Source organism: Ursus maritimus, unplaced genomic scaffold (assembly GCF_017311325.1).
Source record: "Ursus maritimus isolate PB19 unplaced genomic scaffold, ASM1731132v1 scaffold_3, whole genome shotgun sequence".
Lineage (NCBI taxonomy): Eukaryota > Metazoa > Chordata > Mammalia > Carnivora > Ursidae > Ursus > Ursus maritimus.
Window position 1 is genome coordinate 88,999,304 of NW_024425563.1, and position 22,922 is coordinate 89,022,225.

The 22,922-nt window shown below is 43.9% G+C and overlaps 1 protein-coding gene across 2 annotated transcripts in view; it reads right to left on the reverse strand.

The window, feature by feature from the left end:
- Nucleotides 1-4,404: 4,404 nt before the first annotated feature.
- Nucleotides 4,405-22,922, reverse strand: part of AMPH (amphiphysin) — a 215,300-nt gene continuing 196,782 nt past the window's right edge. For both annotated transcript variants that reach the window (XM_040644417.1, XM_040644416.1), the window contains 4 exons: nucleotides 16,058-16,267; nucleotides 13,956-14,198; nucleotides 11,884-11,985; nucleotides 4,405-5,632 (listed from right to left, as the gene is read on the reverse strand). In XM_040644417.1, coding sequence (XP_040500351.1) covers nucleotides 5,525-5,632; nucleotides 11,884-11,985; nucleotides 13,956-14,198; nucleotides 16,058-16,267 — 663 coding nt within the window. In that variant the 3' untranslated portion in view covers nucleotides 4,405-5,524. The remainder of the gene's footprint in view (nucleotides 5,633-11,883; nucleotides 11,986-13,955; nucleotides 14,199-16,057; nucleotides 16,268-22,922) is intronic.

The following is a 22,922-nucleotide window of genomic DNA, read 5'->3' on the forward strand; positions in this document are numbered from 1 at the left end:
CCCTCGGTAAAAATAAAAAATAAAAATCTTTAAAGAAAAAAAAAAAAAATTGCTAGTTATTATCTTTACTAGCAATGGTAATTGATTAACATTATAAATACAAATAGAGATAAATACAATGATATAAGCATTAAATTATTAAAATTAGTTAAGATCATAAAACAAATTTATGTCTTCTAGATATTTATCCCTCGTGAGTTCGGCTGTCACCGCTATCCTCAGCTCATCTATCGTCTGTCTGAACTTTGTCTACAGCACTTTCATTAGATAGGATTTCTCGATTTTGTGGTCAAACTTTTTTTAGCCACATATTTTTCATACTTTGGAGTTTCGTTTAAGAAAGCTTTTCCCTCTCCTATGTCATAAAAGCGTCCTCTCGCTTCTTGTTATGTTCGGTTCCAGATTTTAGCCCGAGCTGACCCTGGGATTAGCGTGTCTGCACTGCTCTGAACTAATCTATCTCTCAGTCTCTCCTTTATTTGCTCAGTGCACCTGAACATAAGGTCCGTGGGGCGGATTCAGAATACAGAGGACTTCATCAGCCAGTGGGGGGAGCCAAGGGGAACGTACATCGTGTTTCACTGGCTGCAGTCCAGAGCTGAAGGGGTGCGGGCAGAGGAGGGAGCTGGTGGCAGGACAAGAGCGCAGGGGGGCTGCAGCAGGGTGAGCAGAGTGTAGAGGTGCGGTGGGAGGGCAGCAGGGGACAGTGTAGAGACTCCTCTGAGGGAAACAGAGGACAAGTACTGGGCAAGATGTGGAGAGCATTGAAAGCCAAGCAGAGGCCTGGGGATTAGATATGAAACATAGATAGTCATCGTTAGTGCGTGTGTATATGAGAGAGAGAGAGAGGGAGGACAGTGGTCCCATTTTGACATCAGGGTTTGTAAACTAGTTTGGGGACTGCAGACAAACTGGGAAAAGGGGAAGCAGGGAGGTCAGGGGGACAAAAAAGATCAGGGTCTTCCTTGGCAGGGATGAAGACCACTCCCAGATCAGGTCACAGGGATTACATGACTCTGTGAGGGAAGACATGGGCAGGGCAGGGGTCTGTCTTCTGGAAAATGAAGCACAGGAGTGAACGCCCACGTCCGCAGCCCTGGGGCTCTGAAGAGAGGGGGACCCCCAGGGGTGCGCTGCGGTGGCATTTTGAAAGTAGTTCACGGATGCAAGGTCTCAGTCAATGTGGTCCCCGTGTGCAGTAACGGACACTGAGCAAGAGCTTGACAAATGTTTAATGAATAAATGCACATGTGGGCTTGGGAGCCATAATTGGACACTCCGAAGGAAACATTCTCTGGACAGCTGGAACACACAGTGAGGGACTGAGGATCACAGAGCCCCACCTGACACCCCCCTCCAACACCCACTGGAGAAGCAAGAAAAATTAGTAAAGGTGACAGAGACGGAACAGAGCAGGAAAACAAGAAAATGCTTTCTTGGGCTTAGGGTTTGGAGAGATTTGGTGGCATCATCAAATGCCACAGAAATCACTTGGTGGTCACAGGCAGGTTTCTGCAGGGCAGACGCAGGACACAGAGTGTAATGGTATTGATCCCCGGGGCGGGGAGGGCATGCGGGCATCTGCCAAGGGGCAGTGTCCTTGGACAGGGGGCTCCTGCCCTGCACCCACTTTCTGTGGCCTTCCAGTGCATTGACAAGTGTTCCCCCAGAGCTCAAAGCAGCCCCACCCCGGAGGGTGCCAGGGAACTGAGCACACAGCTCTGACCCGACCTACAAGCACCAGACCACCTGAGTGTTGGACCTGAGCTCCCAGGGGACTGGGAATGTGCTGGATTCTAGGAAACAAGAGAAAGTTTAGGTATCTTTTGAAAGAGCTTCAGGGTACCTTCCTCTCAATTTGCATAGGTTTAAGGGTCATGTCCCCATCAGCTGAAAACAGTCACCGTGTGCTGCCAGTAAGCAAATTAGAGAAGGATAAGCAAGGGGTCACAGACCATTTGGGTGGACGAGCAAGCTTACTCCAGCACACGTTGTGCGGCTTTTACGAACAGTGTATCAGCCTTGCTGTGTGCCTTGAGCCGTGCTGCCCTTGAGCAGCCAGGATTCGTCCCAGGGGGCGCCACATGCAGGATAAGGAGAAAGTAGGTCCGACTCAGGCCAAGGTCAAGGATGAATAGAAGCCCATGGCTGTCGACTTTCTAGGTTTGCTGAGAGAATATCGGTCACCGTCTTCTCCACGCAGCCCCCAGATGTCCGCTCGCATTTACCCGAGTCCCAGGAACACTGTGACTGTACCACCTTGCGGGGGGGTTGTGTGACGCTCATCTCCAAGGTCTGGCACGTCGTGTTTATAAGCTACTCAGCTGGGTTCCAGGCAAACACCAGAAGACAGCTCAGGCTCCTCTGGAAAGATCGATGGAGCCCCAGGAAGGCACACCAACCTGTGTGTAAGGCTTCCCGGTGTTCGGCCACGTGACTCGTGTGGCATCAGCTCTGAGCGGCAACCCTCACTGATCACTCATAAACTTTGCAGTTTCCCTAAGGTTTTTCTTTGCTGGGCCATCGCCATGGTCCGTGGGGTCTTGCTGGGAATTCTCCAACATCCTGATCACAGGCTTCTGTATGTGATACAAGAGGGCTCAGCGTATGGGGCCAGCACACCGTTTCCCCGCAGCCCAGACCATGATGGAGATGGTGGTGGTGTTCTGGCTCCCCCAGAGGCTGTCCCCGCTGTGTCAGGAGGAGCAGGCGATGGTGGAAGCAGTGTGACAGCATGGTGCACGGAGCTGTGCCCGTCCCCGGGCTCCAGTGATGCCGAGATACTACTGAAAATTCAAATTGAGAGAGGGCTTGTTTGGCAATTATAAACATCACTCAGGATTAAATGAGAGTCTGTTTCTGATATTTTAGGGATTCCAGTTGGGTGTCTGTTTAGTAAGAACCACAGGCTTGCTCTGTGTGATTCTTTGAAGGGCCTTGGAACTACTCGAAGGTCCAAGTCCCACTGGGTTTAGAGAGAACTCTGAAAATGCAAAGAATGGGCACGGGTAGGGCTTGCTGGGTCAAGGCCATTTGGAATAAAACATTGCTACAGATTGGCCAACATATGACCAGGGCATGTGCCTACGATGGATTGTGACCTCAGAACTTGAGTCAGACTGAGAGACAGAAGTGGAAAGAGCTTCCACACTAGGATTCCCATGTGCCCTGGAAAATCCATTGAGTGGAAAAGAAAATTCACACCGTATCTGCGGACATTTCTGGAGAAGACCACTTTCCCATCCTCCTCCCCCTCAGCCGGTTCACTACAGTGCTTTGGACAATCAAGGATCTTGGAAATTCCTGAAACAAATGATCTGATTACTTTATTTGGTGTTGAAATTTTTTTCAAGGGCTCTAAACCAGGACAAAATGACTAAGTAAGCACCCGCCATTTTGGAAGGACTTGTTAAATTCAACCAGGAATGTTACGGGTGTGGGTGGAACCTACCTAAGGAACCATGTCCTGCCAAGCTGTGCACCTGCGGAGCCACTGCGGGGCTTGGTGGGGAGGGGAGTGTGAGAAGGATTTCGGAGTAATTGCTCTAGGAGAGGCAGCAATTATCTTTCGAGAACATTCGGTGCGTTTTATTATAAGAACTGAAATTTCAGTCTCATCTTTAGCCTCTCTGTGCACTCCAATGTCAGGAGCGGCTTGCTGTTATCAATCTTCATTGCTGCAATTTATTTGTTGAATTATCAGCTATGCCACTGTGCAGTGCTTGTTATCTTCTTGCACTAAAGGAGCATTCGTGATGATCCAACTTCCCTGTCAATTAGCCCCTGGAAAAATCCCGGTCAATAACAGCTATTTCCCTCTTCGGAAACCTGAAGGTTGGTAATCTGCCAGGAGAACTGGCACCACGAATCAGAAACACATAGCAAATTCAGAAGTCTACTAATGCCCATTCTTGACCAGCTTACATTGTGTACAGGATTATACTGGCAGAAAAAAGAGTAAATTGAATGAAAGGTGTTTTAAGAATTCTCTCCCCTGAACAGTGGCCCAGGGAATTGACTTTTCTGTCCCAGGTGGTCTATTTGTTTTGATGCACCTACAAGCATAAACATGTCAGAAAGAAAAGTGACCAAAAAAATGAGCTGGTGGGAGCGGAAACTGCTGATTATGAAGGTCGTCAGATTTTCGGAGCTACACAGTCGGTCACAGCCCGCACCTGCCAGGGGCCTCGGTCCACAGCTGTTATTTGTGCTGTAGTCATCGCTGGGTGACCAGCAATGACTGGGGGGGAAGGGCTTCGGGGAAGGGAGGCGGGCTCTGGAGCGCAACCCAGAGGAACAAGCTTATCTCCGCACAAATAACAACTCCAAGGTACACTGTTTCAAGCAGCGACTGAACCAAGCTTTGCAAAACAAAGGACTCGGCGGAAGGAATCAGGGGATTGCTGGAGATTACCAAAGGTTTATTTGGAATGACACAGCACTGAAAACATAACTGTTACACATGATTTGTGGATACAGCATACATCACCTATCTTATTGTAGGACGATCTGGGAAGATGAGTTGCATAAATATAGAGTTGGAAATATATAGGAGCTTTTTTTTTTATAGTGTTCTTTGATGGTGGACTTCGATGCCCCATCAACCGGCCAATCTTTGAAAGGCGGAGGGTAACGCTACGTGGCCGCTCATCCCGACCAGCTTACTTCCAGCCACAGCAGCTGGACACCTAGCTAATGAGGCTCTGCTTTCTCCCAAGGGGACAGCAGCCTTGACATGCGATCTGTCATTGCATCCTGACAAATGCACACTACGAACACAGATACTGGCGACTGTTTTGGCAATGGGATGGCTGGTGTTGCCCCGAGGCAGAAGGGCAACTGTCACGCCAGACAGAGCAAGAGCAATGCATGTATCACTGACACTCGAGAGGCAAAGAGCTACAATGAACGCAAGGAAGCAACTATGTGTATGTAGTTTTGTGCATACACATACATCGGGAGGGATGGGAGCTAGCACGTGGAACTGTGTGCCCAGATACAGAGAGGGAGAGGGAGAGAGGTGTCGGGAAAGAAGTTTTGTGCAGCCGTTGAGGTGGAAACACAGTCAACTTGACAGGGAGAGAGAGCACGTGCTCACACCTGTGCGGGGAAGAAGAGCATCTCGGACTAGAGGATGATTCGGCACGTCTTCCGCAGGGCAGCCACTCAGGACCATACACTTGGGTGCAGAGAAATGAAGGTTCTGGTCTGGAGAAAGCTACTGTAGAACTGGTGGGAGGGGACCAATGACAAGAGTTTCCACAGCTTGGACAAAGCACAAAGAAACCTGTTATGGAGAACGTGGGGACCAGTGAGGACTTTTTCTGTAATTTACGTTTTTTTTCTCTTACTTTTTTCTTTTTTTTTTTTTTTTGCACACATGCTCCATTGATAATATCTTTCCAAGCTTTGTCTGGCACCAGCCTATAAATCATTAAGAGTAGAATAGCAAAAGTGAACTCTTCGGGTTTTTACAGAGGTTTAAAAACCCAATAACCAGGCTCTTTCTACAAGATTTGTAGCCCTAATCCAGACGCCGGGTGAAGTTCTCTGGAAAGAGGCCTTTGTAGGTGGCAAGGTCTCTGTACTGAAGCCAGTCTGACTCCTTCACTCCTACCAGCCAGCCTGCGTCCTGCAAGACAAAGACAGGGCGTTCAAGGTCCAAGGAACTACTGGAAAAATCTGCACTGCCAACAGTTAACAAAATAATTTAGCATTGTGGTCCTTCCCCAGGACGTTACATTATAGATACAGCAGTGTGCTGAGACAGATCAGTGGGAAGGCTTGTCCCAAATAAGTTGTTGGGTAAAAAAAAAAAAAAAACAGTAAACATTTGAAATGATTTATTTTCTGGATCTGGGAAAGCTAACTGAACGTTAATACAAACAGTATAATTTTGTCTAAAGTATAGCTCGTTTACATTAACTGGATTAGGACATGAGTTCTAAAGGAAGAGAAAAGGATTAGAATGCTAGCCAGGGCAAAGAGAGGACACCACGTGAAAACATATCACGCACAGGAACGCCCCCTACCCTGTGAGTCACAGTGAAAAAGCGACGTGAAGACCCAGGTCAGAATAGAGTGCAGACCAGGCCAGGGAAGGTCTCAAATTCCATCCTGAACCACTTGCTTATAGGAAAGAACTCAGTGCTCCCAGCTCACAGCATGGGACCCAAATAAACCACCATCCACAAGGCTTATCAAATACATAATAGCCGCTCCCTTGGGTACCCGCGCTGGCCATTCGGTCTGTTGCTGTTAGAACATCTCATTTTTCAAGTTTATATGAACCACAAAGCAGTCTGTTGTCATGGCATTCTTGCTGGAAACGTTCATATATTCTTTATGTGTTCTCTTATCAGTGATTCCTCATGAGCATCGGTCTATCTTACAGGAGTACCATCATAAATATGCATAAACATGAAGACGTTTAGCCACAGAAAGGGAAAAGAAGCCACCGTGGATGGCCATTCAGCTCGAGAGACAATATGTACAATGGAGAATGGAGGCTGCTGTTTGCCCTTGGCCTCGTGCAGAAAAGCAGAGCCCGGCTGGAGAAGGCTGAGTGGAAGGAGCAGCACGAAACACACAGACCGCAGGATGCAAAAGCCAGTGGGAAATGACTTGTCTGGATTATGTTAACCAGTCCCCGAAAGAGAGCCCACTTAGATGAGGGATGGCCAGATTTAATCTGAGCAATTCCCAGCGGAGTTCAAGTACATCCGATAAAATGAGGTCTCCAAAATTAAATAAAGAAGCTGAACACACTCCGTCCTGATGTAATCTGAGACTATAAATTGCTGCTGCTGTATAGACAAGCGTGTAAGCATTCAGACAGGCCGATTTTTGAAGGTGGAAAAAAAAGGGAACAAAAGATGACTCAATAAAATGACTGATAATATCCCGGCTAGGAGGGAGAGTGTCCTCTTTAAAATTATGACATTACATACATGAAGGGCGAAGTTATACTTAAAGTAAAAGACGATAATTCAATTTTTTCTGAACCTCTGTTAAGCATCTAAAAGGCCGTATTTTCCCGCCCAAGTGTCTATATTTGACTTTATTTACAATGAGCAAAAAATCTAACGGAGCCAAAGCAGAGTCATGTATTTTACAACTGTTTCAATAAAGAAAAAAAGTTAAGAACTGGCACCAACTCAGAATCAAGATATATTCTAACATGTATATTCTGAAATACAGTTTATATAGTAAAGGGAAAACTGAAGCAAACAGGGAAAATTAAATTTTAACTGCTTAAAATATGTGGTAGAGGGGCGCCTGGGTGGCACAGCGGTTGGGCGTCTGCCTTCGGCTCAGGGCGTGATCCCGGCGTTGCGGGATCGAGCCCCACATCAGGCTCCTCCGCTATGAGCCTGCTTCTTCCTCTCCCACTCCCCCTGCTGTGTTCCCTCTCTCGCTGGCTGTCTCTATCTCTGTTGAATAAATAAAAAAAATCTTAAAAAAAATAAAATAAAATAAAATATGTGGTAGATGAAAGATTTACAGTTCTGGCAATGGCAAAATAGCTTGTCCCAGGGAAGTACTTCTGCACAGAACACTTATAAACACTAGAATAACTACATATCTACATACACATATATACCTGTGTGTGTGTGTGTGTGTGTGTGTGTATATATATGCAAGTATTTGTATACAGAAATGACTTAGAATATATATGACATAAAAAGTTATATAATGGGATTGTTACAAATAATGGGGTTGACATAGATAACAACTATTAGAAGGCATCAGCAGTGATCAAGAGCGGGCAAAAATTGGAGAATATTTAACCCCGGAAAGTAGGAAATTGCAGTGGATGAGATCTGTGCTAATACAACTTTCCCTTGAGGATTATCCTCAGTGTGATGAACGGCACTCAAAGGAAGAGTGGAGGGTTTCCAGAGCAGCTGTATTTTAATTAATTTATTTATTTGAGAGAGAGCATGAGCCGGGGGAGGGGCAGAGGGACGGACAGAGAGAATCTTAAGCAGGCTCCACACCCAGCATGGAGCCGGACATGGGGCTCGATCTCATGACCCTAAGATCATGACCTGAGCCAAAACTGAGTCAGATGCTTACCAGACTATGCCACCCAGGCACCCCAAGCAGCTGTATTTTTTTTTTAAAGATTTTATTTATTTATGTGACAGAGAGACAGCCAGCGAGAGAGGGAACACAGCAGGGGAGTGGGAGAGGAAGAAGCAGGCTCATAGCGGAGGAGCCCGATGTGGGACTCGATCCCGGAACGCCGGGATCACGCCCTGAGCAGAAGGCAGACGCTTAACGACCAAGCAGCTGTATTTTTAAGGAGGATATTTTGAAAAGAAGAGATATACAGACGCAGGTTACCAAATATGGGGAGAAACTTCCCTAAAATCCTGAGCTACCCCCACAAGCTGTGAAGATACGGGAGGTCCCCCAAGGAGTCAGGGAGAAAGCAACAGAAGGAAGGCAGAACAGCTGAGGGGAAATTTAAGCCCTGCCAATGGAGGGGAGGCAGAGTTTGGAGTTTGAATACCACCAAGTTAGGAGGCTTGGTCAACCCTTCAGGATTTTTACTGAAATCCCAGAAGGGCCATCCTTGGAAGTAAAAGATGTCTCAGGACTAAGAATTCATCCTAAAAGTAAAGGCAAAATTGAAACAGAATCACCCTAACAAAGTATAAAACAAAATTTCCATGAATTCAAGCTAATTATCTAGTAACTTCCATGTCTGCTAGGGGAAAAAGAAACAAGCTTCAGAGACAGAAAATAGAATCCAGACTCTGTGGGGTGCCTGGGTGGCACAGCGGTTACGCATCTGCCTTCAGCTCAGGGCGTGATCCCGGCGTTACGGGATCGAGCCCCACATCAGGCTCCTCCGCTATGAGCCTGCTTCTTCCTCTCCCACTCCCCCTGCTTGTGTTCCCTCTCTTGCTGGCTGTCTCTATCTCTGTCGAATAAATAAATAAAATCTTTAAAAAAAAAAAAAAAAAAGAATCCAGACTCTGTGATGTGTCCAATATCAATAAAAAAATCACTAGGTATGAGAAAACAAAGGAACATATCTCCTGCAGATAAAAGGCAACGGATATAAATGTGTGCTGAGAGGGGCTAGTTTTTTGGAATTAGCAGTAGAAAATTAATGCAGCTATTACAAATATGTACAAGTACCTAACACTGAGAGTGGCAATAATGAAAGAATAGATGGGAAATCTCAGGAAAGAAATGGCAACCAAATGAAAAAAAAAAAAAAAGAACATTCTAGAACTGTGTATGTATAGCATCGGAAATGAAAAAGTCACTGAATAAGCTTCACAGAAGCTTATTTTAAAGCTGTGTATGTATAGCATCGGAAATGAAAAAGTCACTGAATAAGCTTCACAACCAATTTTAAAGTAGCAGAAGAAAGGGTCACTGTACTTGAAGACAAACCAATAAAAATGATCCCAACCTGAATACGAGAAAGATAAAAAGAAAAGTCTTAGACATCGAAAAGCCCAACAGATGGGTAATTAGGGAATCACAAAAAGAGGAAAAAGAGAATGAGCCAGCAAAGAATTTAAGAAAAATTAGCCAAAAGTCTTCCAAACGTAATGAAAAACATTTGGTTACAAATCTTAAGCACCTCAGTGAACACCAAGCATGAAAACTACGAAAAAACCCACAGACCTAGGCACATTGTATTGAAATGATGAAAACCAAAGATACAGAGAAATTGTTAAGAGCGGTCAGGGAAAAAGGCACATTGGATACCCAGAAACAATGGTAAACAAATGGCAACTGATTTCTAGTCAGAAACAGCAGAAAACAGAAAACAATGGAACATCTTCAAAGAATTGAAAGAAAGAAAGTCAACTCAGAATTCTTTCTCCTGGGAAAATATCTTTAAAAATGAAGATGACGGTTAAGCATCTGCCTTGGGCTGGGATCAAACCTTGCATCAGGCTCCCTGCTCAGTGGGGAGTCTGCTTCTCCCTCTCCCTCTCCCTCTGCCCCTTCCTCTGCTCATGTGCTCGCTCTCTCTCAAATAAATAAATAACATATTTTTTAAAAAAGAAAAAAAAATTTTCAGGGCACCTGGCCAGCTCAGAGCATGGGACTCTTGATCTCGGGGTTGTGAGTTTGAGCCCCCTGTTGGGTGTAGAGATTACTTAAAAATAAAATCATTAAAAAGAAGAAGAAGAAGAAGAAGGAAGGAAAAAAGAAAAGGTGCTCTGAAAAACAGTATTAAAAATAAAAAAGAAGGAAGGAAAGAAAAATTTTCAGGCAGAAAGAAGTGAGACCAGATGGAAACTCGGATCTGTAGAAAGAACCAGGAACAGCAAAGGAAATGGTAAACACGTTGGTAGACGTAAGACTAGCTTTTTTCTTCTTAATCTCTTTAAAAGATAACTCACGGGTTAATACAAAATAATTAGTTTATATAATGGGGTTTTTAATGATTTTTAGATATGTAGACGGTTTTGCCTGATACTGATAATTAATGCTTTGCCACTTTTTGCCTTGAAGAGTATATCCGAGGTTCTAACAATTTTATTAATCCTTTCAAAGAACTAACTTTCCAAGTCATTAGTTTTCTCCATTGTGTGTCTTTTCAGTGCATTCGTTTGTGCATTTATTTTTATTATTTCTTCCTTCTGTGTGCTTTGTACTTAATTTGATCTTTTTTTTATCTTCTTGGGCTAAAAACTTAGAAATCGATGATCACTAGGAAATATTCTTTTTAATTTACACTATGATTTCTTTGGTCCAGATTATTCAGAAGTATATTTTTAAATTTTTTAAATATTTAAAGCTTGTAGAGCTACATTGTTGTGATCGATCTCTAATTGAATTTTTTTGCAGTCAGGACTTTGTCTGACCCAGCACCTGCTGTATCTTGGTAAGTGTATTATCAAGAGAAAGAACAAAATGTGGAGCCACGGGAAGCCTTAAAACTCTAAAGTAGTGACTTTATATTTGAGGGGAGAAGGCTCAGAATATTATAGAGATTAGAGCTCTTTTCTCCAGAAAAACACATTAATAGGGACACTTACACATTTTGCATACTATTTAGAAAGGGCTCACAAATCCTACCAATAAGAACACAGAACAAAATGGAATTCTCAGCATCTTCACATCAGTACACTACGCTCAAAGGTGATTTTCAGAGTCTTTTACAATTGAGGCATAATTTAAATCCTAGGTAATGCAAACATCATTTAAGTGTACAGTTCAGTGAGTTCTGGCAAATGCATAGACACATGTAATCCACACCCCTATTCAGACAGAAAACATTTCCATCCCCAAAAAGTGCCCTCATGTTCCTTCCTGGTCAATCTCCATACCCCTAGAGGCAACTACTTTAAAAGGGATTCTGAGTGCACATGGCTAGTGGCTATATTCCCTAAAGACTGGTCTTTCAGAGACAACATCCCCAGAAAGTGGGTGCAAAGTAAGAAATGGTCATCTATTTGTATCAAAAAGAAACAATAAAGGGAGGCCTGGGTGGCTCAGGTGGTAAGCATCTGCCTTCCGCTCAGGTTGTGATCCCAGGGTCCTGGGATCGAGCCCCACATCAGGCTCCCTGCTCAGCTGGGAGCCTGCTTCGGCTTCTCCTTCTCCATCTCCCTCTGCCGCTCCGCCTGCCTGTGCTCTCCTGCTCTCTCTCAAATAAACAAATAAAATCTTAAAGAAACAACAACAATAGAACAGCATCCTGAAAGAGGTGTTCTAAAAAGCTAGTTAGCCATGTCCTGTGCTCATAAGCCTTAAGCCCTTTTCAGAGCAGTCATGCAGCATCTCAGAAAAGAGAAATGTCTTCAGTTAGTCACCATGTCCGAGTGACCCTCAGAAAAATAAAAAACCACAAAAAACAAAAAACCAACATAGTCCGTTGAAGCTTTCAATCTCACTCTTTACCTGGTCGGCTTCTGAATCTGAGGGGACCACCAACACCACATCACCCCTTTGTAAGGTAAGTTCATCGGAATTTGCTGCTTCAAAATCATGCAGTGTTTCCACCTGCAAAAGATTTTTAAAGAATTTACTAATTTTAGAAAGAAGAGGAAATGTAACATTGAAGTCTCCCAGCCAGGTTATTAGCAGGTACTTGTAGAAGGCCCTCCAAGCTGGATAAGGAAGACAGTGATCCCAGCTTACCCCAAGGGAGAAGACCTCTCTCAATAGAGAGGAAGTCCTATTTACTTAAAACCTCCAATTCCTGAAGACTGATATTAAGAGAATTTGGATACACGTTCAGTAATGCAATGTCTTCTGCAAGAGTTGACATGTAGTGAATTAATAAATTCTAATTCGTCATATTTTTGTTAGATATTTACATTTTATTATCACTGACGCTTTATTATTGTTTTTAAGCTTGAACCTAAAAATGCCTAGCGAAAAGTTCCTCTAACCTCACTTCTGTTGAATCATCAATACTTAGAAAACTCAGGGGCACCTGGGTGGCATAGTCGGTTAAGCATCGGCCTCTTGATTTTGGCTCTCAGGTCATGATCTCAGGGTGGTGAGATCAAGTCTCTGGTTGGGCTCCACGTTGAGCCGGAAGTCTGTTTAAAATTCTCTCTCCCTCTCTTTCTGACGCTCCCCTGACTCCCCCCACCAATGAAGTAAAATTAAATAAAATAGTTCATATAACATTTTAAACACTAATGGGAAAAATGATCACTTCCCATGTTATATGGTAATTACTACTTAATTAAACCCTGTAATCAATCAGTTTTCTTTAAAAACTTCCTATCTTAACCTTTAGCCCTGCCAATCTGTTTTTTTCTTTTTTTTTTTAATTGAAATATATTTGGGATGCCTGGCTGGCTCGGTTGGTAGAGCATGCAACTTCAGATCTTGGGGTTGTGAGTTTGAGCCCCAAGTTGGGTGTAGAGATTACTTAAATAAATAAAATTTTAAAATAAAAATATATTGGACATATAATATTGTGCAAAGTTAAGGTGTATAGCATGCTAATTTGATACATTTATATAACATAATATGACGCCATTGTAGCAATACTGAGCACCTCTATCATCTTAGGTAATTATCATTTCTTCCTAGTGGCCACAATAATTAAGATCTAGTCTCTGAGCAAGTTTGGTGATTACGATACAATATCGTTATCTATATTCACCATGCTGTGTATCAGGTCTCTAGGGCTTATCTACTACTCACTGCGAGTTTATACCCTTAAACAATACCTGTCCTCTCCCCCTACCCTTTCCCCCCTTTTTTGAAAGATTTGTTTAAAATTTAATCATAAAAAATTTTGCAAAACAAAAGCAGAAAGAACAGTATAATGACCCAGGTACTCACCCAGCTTTAGCAACTACTCAGTCATGGATGTTGTACCTCTCCATGTCCCTCCCCTCAGCCCTACCCCCTGAGATTAAGTGATTGACTATTAAAATGTGTATTTGTTATATAGAATCACAAAATGTCAGAGCTGGAAATGACTATCTTATTCCCCGATTCACTCTTCCACTGAGAAACTGAAGCACAGAGGAGCGATGTGTCTCAGGCCACACTACAGGTGAGGGAGGGAAGGGGGGGCGAGGGTGGGGGGCAGGCTGGCAGGTGTATAATCCAGCCCTGAGCAGAGGCACACATGGAATATTTCAAAGCCCTGGTCTGAGCCTGGGGCTGGAGGGACTCCCAGGGCTGAGAGGGGAGCACAGGAGGGCACTCAGGGGATGGGGGGAATTTACCCATTTACAACCAAGGGGAATATCCTTTGTCCTGTGGCAACCATTCTTGAACTATGGATGGCTGAAAAATGGAAAGTCATTACTGTCCTTTCTGCTTGTCCATCAGCCCGGAAATCCTGCCATTCTCCCCACTGTGACGTGCGGAAAGCAGGACAGAGAATACATATCGCAAAATGCAAATGTAAACATCCGAAAACCAAAGGTTCCAGCAAGGGGCCCTCAAAGCAAAGGCAGGACCAATGGCCACCAGATTAAAACGAGACAAAATGACAAGACCTTGTAGAGGAAGCCGGGAGGCACTTCCTGAGACGCCTCGCTTGCAGAAGGAGCCGAGGGCAGCGGCTGGGAGTCCTCGTCCGCCTTGGGCTCTGCGGCCAGCTCTGGCAGCTCACTGGTGGGGCCAGGAAGAGCCATGGCAGCGGGGGTCTCCAGCGACTCTGCACCTGCGGGGGCTTCGTGGTCTCCCTCCTCTTCATTGTTGGAGGCGGGCTCTATGACGACTGAAGGGATGACCTTCTCCTGGAGGAAGAAAAATGCGGTGGTGCTGAGCAGGGGCTGGGAAGACAGACTTTTGCGTTTTCGGGTGTTTGTGCCTGCTTCTATCCCTGACGCACCCTCCTTGGCTCCCAGGTTCCCCACCTCCTCCCTTCCACAAAATGCCCGCCGTTCCCCAAACCTGGCCCAAACCTTTGGGCCTCAAGCCTTGCAGGACCTTCCTCCTGACACGGTCACCTTTCTCTCTCTCCTGAACAGAAACCTTTAGTGGGATTAATATCTGGATTCTTGAGTAGTCAGGCCCTTTGTGAAGAGTGGGGTTTCTGCGGAAATTGGGAAAAGGGATTGGAAACTGCATGGAGGGAGGGGGGAGGAGACCACCGTGAAGGGGAATGTAGTAGGGTCCCAAGAACGGCCTCATTTTTGCCATGGTCCTCGCTTGTCCCGCTGAATACTAACACTATTCGAAGCTGACATTCAACCTTCTGTGACTGCTTTTCTCCCAGAGTCCCACAGGACTCCCGACTAGCCTGCAGCCATATTGTTTGTACAGATCTGGCTGGTGTTTGGAGAAAATCCACGTCTGTTTTGCTTGTTGATTATCATTAGAGCCCCCACTGCAGTTCGAGCTGGAGGGATGACAATTCCCACCAAGCACTCCTCGGAGGACTCCACACTGCGGGGAGGCAGAACAAGGATCAAGATCTCCTTTTTATTTTGTAACAAAGATGAACGAGGAGACGAGTCTCACTAGCATAATGGAAGTCTGGAGATGCTGACTGCTTTTCAGATCAAGTTCTCTATTCCCTCAGATATCAGTGGGCTGAAACACTTCCATTCTTCAATTTGGAGAAAATAATACACTTTTTCAACAAGTCGAACAATATAATACAAACACACTTCTGGCACTGTGACAAGAAAACTCTCACGAACAAATGGCACATATTTTTGAGTTATTTCTTCAAATACCAATACTACCTGCTGTTTTTCTAGTGGGGTGAAAGGGATCATTTAGTTTCAAGCTTTGAGTAACCCTGGAGAGATCTGGGGGAAATTTCTTGTAAGTAAACTAATCAGGACAAAGGAGAGCATCATGCTGAGAGCCCACTTTTCATTGTTCCCTTCTGGAATCAAGGCCAAGCGTGCGGTTTAGAAGAGCTGGACTCGCTGTGCGCCCCCCACATCATGGAATACATGGTTTTGTGGACTTTGAGCAAACACTTCTCGGAAGAAGTGAGGAGCTGGGGCCAGTCCAGCCACTTCACGTATGTATTTAATGACCTGTTGGCCTCTTCAACGCGCCAACAGGGATGGGCTTTTGTTGAAAGGAGTGAATTTGGGGGCGCTCTCATGATAATAACAATCCCTAAATACTACTAATACTGATAGGATTTAACTACTAATATTGGGTCCTCCCTGTGTGCCTGGCACTGGGCTAAGCAGTGTATGGCTATTTTCTTATGTAATCAGTACAAAAACCCGCCATCGGGTCACATTGTCTTCCTCCTCCCTCCACCTCACGCTTACATCACCTGGGCTCTATTCTTTTTCTCCATCACTGGGGGCCAGTGTGAACCTCACAACGCTGACACTGGAGAAAGCCAGGCCCACATTTGCTGAGAATCTTATATACAAACACATAAATAATAATAAATAAAAATACACAGAACATACATAAATAAAATAAATTAAAAATATATACAATTCTACATATGTATACTGTAATATATATACATCTCTTTAATTGTATTTGGTGAAGCAGGGTACCACGCAATGGCCACACACCTGTTCTGCACCCAGAGCTGTTAGCAGTGCTCGCCAGTAAACAGCATTCCTACCTGGGCACCGGCTCCCCAGAGCCTCTATTTCCCCGGGACACTCACCTGAGGGGCTGCTGCTTCTGGCTCTTCCGGTTGCGATCTGTCACTTTCTGCAGCCTGCGTGGTGTCAGTGTCAGTCCTGGCCTCCTCGAAAGCTGCTCCTTCCCCAGCAGGCAGAGCTGCCTTCTCCATCTCTGCTTCCTCCCCTAGGGCCTCCTCGGTGGCCGACACGGAGGTTCCAACAGTCACGTCGGCGTCTGTTCCAGGTAGGACCTGCAGCCCGGACACCAGACAGGCCGTGTGTGAATCTGCACGTGGCCTCGAGAAGAGCCAGCCCCAACCCTGCCACCTCTGGCCCCTCTGCTGAGGCTCATCAGATGTGGAAGCTCTGTGGAAGGTACCAAAGCCCAGGACTCAGGCCGGGCGGAGTCTGCCCTCCGTCCATCAGAACTGACGGTCCCCGGGAATGCAGGGCACAGCATAGGGAACCTAGCCACTGGTACTGTCAGAGCACTGTGGGGTGCCAGATGCTGGCTCCACTTGAGGAGAGCGGAGCAGAACGTACAGACCTGGGCAATCACGACGCCATATACCTGCAACACAGCGCTGTGTGTCTGCTCGACTTCGGTTAAAAAAAATGAAAAACAAAAACAAAAACACTACCTTCTGGGCCCCCAACGATGCTACATTCCTCGGCTTTCCTTGCACTTAGGTTCAGCAAATGGAATTTGAGTGGAAGTGACCTGTGTCATTTGAGATACATGGCTGTTAAGGGGTTGGGGGTCCCCTTCGCAAGCTGTTTCTACTTTTGTTGCCTGAAAGCCGGTGGTCACAAAGCCCTCGAAGACATCGGAGTCACAGAATGGAAGGGGCCTCGCCCCAAAATCTGGGTCATGGAAGACAGCTACGTAAGAAAAGCATCCTCATTGTGCAAAGTCAGAATATAGAAAAACCGCATTTCAGTATAAACTCTAAAATCTTCATGGGGAAGGTCCCAGAAGCTAAATCACATTCGTGAAAAAATATACATATATTGGGGAGTTTTCTCAATGAGACTTGAGAATGAAGGGCAAATAACTTTTGTTAATAAATATGCATTATAATAAAAAAACAAATCAAATTTGGGGTTCTTTTAATAGGAGAAGTGAAGTAGAAAAAAAAAAAGAGAATTTTCTAAGGTTGCAGGCAGTCCAAAGGAGAGCTTTAAGTCGTGTTTAAAACTTGCAGTAATTAAATAAAGAAAGTGCAATCAGAAGTTTTAGCTCTAGGCAGACCGGTTACAGAGCACACATCTAAGACTCTACCATCAGTGTGGCAGGCCTGATTTGAAAAGCTCAAATAAGAAAAGACTGAGGAAGAAGAATATTCGATGGAGCTTATATAATAACACCCAGGACACGTATTTCAAAACTTGATCTTGCTATCTGATGTGATTAGCATTAGTCATTCCTCTTGTCTATTGAATAAATTCTACCCAGTTTGTCCTGTTGGGTCAGGAAATTTCCAATGTTCTTGATACTGACTGTCAGACCGAGAGCAGGGGATGGACAGTGTCTGCAGAGCGGGCATCAGGAGTGGGAGATGGAGAACGCGAGCCACATACCCACTCCCAGAGCAACTAAAACATCTTTCTTCTGACTCAAATTTACAGGTAATAAATGAAAGAAAAATGACCTGCCACAGAATCCATTTTTCTACAACATAATATTTTACTTTGGGGATGAAAACCCGTGCTAACAGCTATACTATTTGTTATACAGCCAAGGATTATGCACATTCTTAGAAATTTACTTGCCTCTCACAAAAATTTGGCTCATGCAAAGTATGCAATGATCCAAAATGTAGTCACAAGCCATGACGTACCATTTCTCTTTTTCTTTTTTTCCACTCTGTCTTTAAGGTACTGGGTTCAAAAAAGCAGTCATTTATATGAACTGTCATCTATTCATTTAACGCGAATTTAAGTGCTAACAGCTACTGAAGTGGGGATTCATATTTTGGTGAATGAGAAAGTTTGCTTAAAAATTTAAGAGAATCGCATCTCTTGTGTTACATAAACACTGGTCTTTGTATGGATGTACTGTTGATGTTGTCAAGAGAGTAATAATGAGAACATAAATTAGCAGGGCATCTTCATTCCAAGAAGAGCAGTGAACAAATGCTCATAGCTTTATTGTTGAAGAAATCAACAGGCTTTCCCCAGGATCCGAAGGACTACCTCGCAAAGTTCTTCCGCATCAGAAACTATACGTAAAGACGATGTGCATACAAATGGACTTTCAGGCTCAAATGTAGAAAGCAAATTGTTCTGAGTTATTCATGCTTTCCATCTGATTGAAAAATCACACCTATGGAGTGAACATCCTCCTGGTTTCAACGGCTTCAAACCAGATGGGAGTATACATCATGCAGATGGAATGGGCAAACACCAAACACACACATTACACACATACACATAGTTACAGATCAGAAAGCAACCCCTATGTTGTCTAATAGGCTTCTCCTCCAAGTGATTATGCATTAATCCTCCCATACGTATATGTGCCAAACACATACCACGAGTGATTGGATTTTATTCTCAACTCAACTGATATATGTCCCAAAGAGAATATATTTCTGTGATGTATTAATGGTATTGCGAAAAATAATTTAACTCTCTCCATACAAATAGAATGTTAATGATGAGTCCCTGATTGATCTCTAGTGCTCTAAATAGCTATCAATTTGATTGTATCCGATTTTACTCCTGCAAGATGTACCTTGCAATATGTCATCACCTTGCCTCTGCTAAATAATTTAAACAAGCGCCATTGGCTGGATGTGATTTAGACCCGACAGTGTGGCTGCTGCAACGCTGGCCACCAGCAGGGGGAGGCAAAGGGCTCTGTCTGTCCACACTCGGATGTCTGCTGACCTCAAAAACCGCAAATACCCCAGCTTCCACCTGTCAGCCATCTACCTGACCTCTGTCACTTACACAAAAAGGGATGGAAGGATGATGGCCAATAAAAATCACCAAAAGATTGAAAATAACAACGCTAGTAAAGGCCAGGTGCCGAGGAAACTGGCACTTTGACTACAGAGTGGAAAAGCCAAGCATTTTGAATGACCTACTTGGAAAAGGGAAGAAATTAACATCCCTCCCTTCTTCTCTGAGTCCATTAGCAATGAATTCCTATTTCTCTAGCCAAATACAACACTTTGATTTTACAGACCTTAAGACTATTGCAGAAACAGAGAAAGACTGTCTGCTACCTATATTCCCTCCTATCTTTCTGCCTCCAGAATTGCTCTGAAAATCAGGGGTCCTCCCGCCATGAAGGCATAAGCCTGAAATCTGTTGCACGTTTTCTGCTCTTACCGAAATATTTCCAGTGCAACCAACTGCAAACACAGAACAGCATAAAAATACAACAGAAAACAGGATTCGCATCTGCTTGGGTTAGGTGTTAGCTCCAGATAAAATCAAAGACAGATCGATATGGGTTTCAGTGACAGTTATCCCTCTTTTTGTTATTATTTTTACGGAGCCCAATTTGTTAGCCATTTATAGACTGAGAAACGGAAAACATTTTCTGGACTCTGTGCTACCGGCAATGTTACACCTGCTAGGAAAAACCACAATGATGCATGACTGCTATTTGTTTTTTTGTTTTTTTAAGTGTCATCCGGGGAGACCAGAGGAATGAAACCACTGAAAGTATTTTCAAGCCTTCGACGTTCAGTGTGGTTCAATTTTTCATGTCCCTCCAAATGTTAAAGGAAACACCATTATTTTATCCTCTGCCCAGACTGTACTGTCTGTTGGCCAAATATATTTATGGAGGAGGGGGCATATAATGCAAAGAGACATGAAAGAAAGTTCTCCCTGCCCTCCGGCACATTTACTGTATCCACAAAGCCCATGAGGCACAGACACCGGTTGGCAATTTGCACGTGCATCACACAAACCACAGGGACCAGCACGGGACGTCTTTGGGAAGGTGAACAGCTCTTGCTTTACTGCACCACACAGATCTTACTGCTTTCTTCAACTTCTGCCTCAACACCCTCCTTGATGGAAAGTGATGTCATGGCATTCGTGTCCGCATCCTCCCAAACACCTGTTAGCAAAGTTTCTGGAAGTGGAATGAAATGAATGCAACGCAACAATGGCTTGTGTGTCCTGCAAAGTAGGGAGACACAGCAGGGTGACAGAAGAGCCAAGCCCTCCAGGAGCCGGCACCATGAAGGCAGGTCAATGGGGACCCAGACTCCAGACGAGTGATTGGCTGCACGAGAGCTGGTGATCTTTGGGCTTTGTGTAACTTATGGATTTATTTTACTTACTCAGTGTTTGTTTCCGTGGCAATGTGAGTTCTGAGCAATGCCTGAGAAGCCGCCTGCCAGTAACTTGTCTGGGTGAGAACAACCCTTGTATAAAATTCCATATGTATCTATCGGCTAGCTTATTTTAACTGAAAATGGGCATTTCTCCAGTGAAGAAAATAATGGAGACCCTGGGTTTAAAGATAATAAAAGAAATAACATTTTAACATATTTCCAATCATTTTTCTGTGCCTACCAGGGCTTTATTGTGTTTTTACAACACAGGGATCATGTTTCTTAGGAAAATTATATCAAGGGCCTATATAATTTGCAATTTATTGTTCTTTTTCTATTTGACAAATCATTTAACATTTTGGTCATTGAACACTAGTTTGTCTAGTTTTTAAATGTTATAATAATCCTCTGATGGGAGATTTTGGTTTGTAACCATATTAATAGCAATTGGTTGGACTGTACATTTAAATCATTTAAATAGTAAACACTAATCCTTTTATTCATTTATGATGTTTCTATTAAGGACTGTTTTTGAATCTTTTCCCCAGCACTTTATTATGTTAACAGTCAATATAGAGAAAATAACAAGAGTCATACAGTGAATGTCCAAATACCTACTACTTGGGATCTTCAATTGACATGTTGCATTTGCCTTATTCTTTCCGTCCATGTTGACTTTGAGTCATCTTTCAGTCTATCACAATTTACCTCCATAAAATGTTTTTCAGGAATTCTCTGGTGATTCTATAGCCCTTCTATATTCGAGAATATCTCTGTTATTTCCACATGTAACCAGCTACACTGTCTTGGGGTAAAGCAGCTACGATGTGATTTTGTGTGTGTGTGTGTGTGTGTGTGTGTGTGTGTGTGTGTGTGTTCAGAGTCTGCCAGGTGTTGCAACAGCTGAGCTTTAGGGGAGAGGGCGAGTCTGAGGTCTGCCTGATCGTTCTCTGCTAGCACATTCTCTCCCCCAATCGAAATGCTTGCAGAACTTTCTTGTAAACTCTGAATTTAAAATTTTAAAAGAATGCGTTCAGATGTTAATCCCCCATTAATTTTGCCTTTTGTAGGTGATTTCTTATGATCTGAGGGCAGGAATTCCTTCGACTAGAAAAATTTTGCTTCCATGGGGCTGACTGGTGGGGCGGCTACTCCTTTCTGGGAAACTGATTATCCGTGCGTCCTCTCCTCAGTCTTTGGCCCTCACATCTACCATCTTTTCTTATGATTTTCCTCTTTGTGTTGGAAGAGCTCCTTCAGTTTACCTCCTATCACATCAATTCTCTACACGGTGGCGTCTGGTCTTGCCACTTAGTCCGTAAGTTTTAATTCTAATATTACATCTCCTCCCCTTAAAGTTGTTTCTTACGTCATGGAGCTCCCTTTCCATCCGCCTCAGAAGCATCTCTCTTTTTATCTCAATGTGGTTACCTTATCACCCCTCTTTCACTTTATCGGTTCCCATGATGAAGGCCATCTTGAAATTCTACCGGCAGGAAAAAAAAAAAAATCTGGTATTTTTTTGGTTCTCTAAAGAAAATGTGAACTCTAGCTACAATGCAATTCTTTCCTTCTTTGCTCTTTCTATAGACTCTATGCCATTTTAAAAATGTGTTTGTTTCATGATTTAAAATGAGGTGAGATCCCTTCAGGCTTGATCAATAGGCAGAGAACATTTTCTTTGTTCCTGTTTCTCTCCGTCTAGGCATTTTAGATGTCTTTTTCAGAACAGGAGCTGGGGAGGGATTCATCAAGCGTCTACACACAAGCATGTGTCTTGAATGCCCCCATGTACACGTCAAAGGGTGAACTGCTAAGAGAGAAGCAGCAGGCCCAAGATGACCTGGGCACTTTGGACCGATGCCCCCACACTCACGGGGGCAGGATGCCAATCAACTTCTACCTGGACTGGATGATGAAACAGTCACGTACTTATCCATGCCAGGCTCAGTGATTGTGCTTTAAGGATCTGTTCCAGTCTTGGTTTGTGCAAAATCCTCCTGGGCTTGGCTAATATTTCTAGAACACAGTACCACTGAAGCTTTAACTTTCTTTGTATATTTAAGGAGCATTCAGATAAAAAAAAAAAAAACCCTAGTAATAGTGAATCTGATATAATTTTTTGTGATTAATTTTTTAATGTTTTCAGGCTTCTCATTGAATTTTCTGTTACAGGCTCCTGGGATGCATTTCATTTTCATTAAAATACTCCTGGGGTAAGTGACACAAATAAGTACAGGATCTAAGAAAGGCACTGTATGTTGTTAATTTGGTTAAAGGACATTTTATACTGGAGTCAGAGAGTGACCATCTTCTGTGCTCTGGCTCTTGGAAGAGACACTTGGCTGAAAGATCACTGAACTCTAGGTTTACCCATTTACCCCAAGCCTGGAGTCATCATTCTGGTGCAGAGGCAGGCTTCTGCTCGACAGTTTCAACGTATGCACATTCTGCAGCCTGTGGGGGGAACTGACCTTTCCTGTGACTCGAGGGCTCTCTAGGCCTTATCCCGGGTGTGTCCCCTTTACTGCACATTATGTGCCCAACATCCTTATTAGATATCATTCCCATTTTCTACACAAGTCAGCCAACACTTAGAGATCAA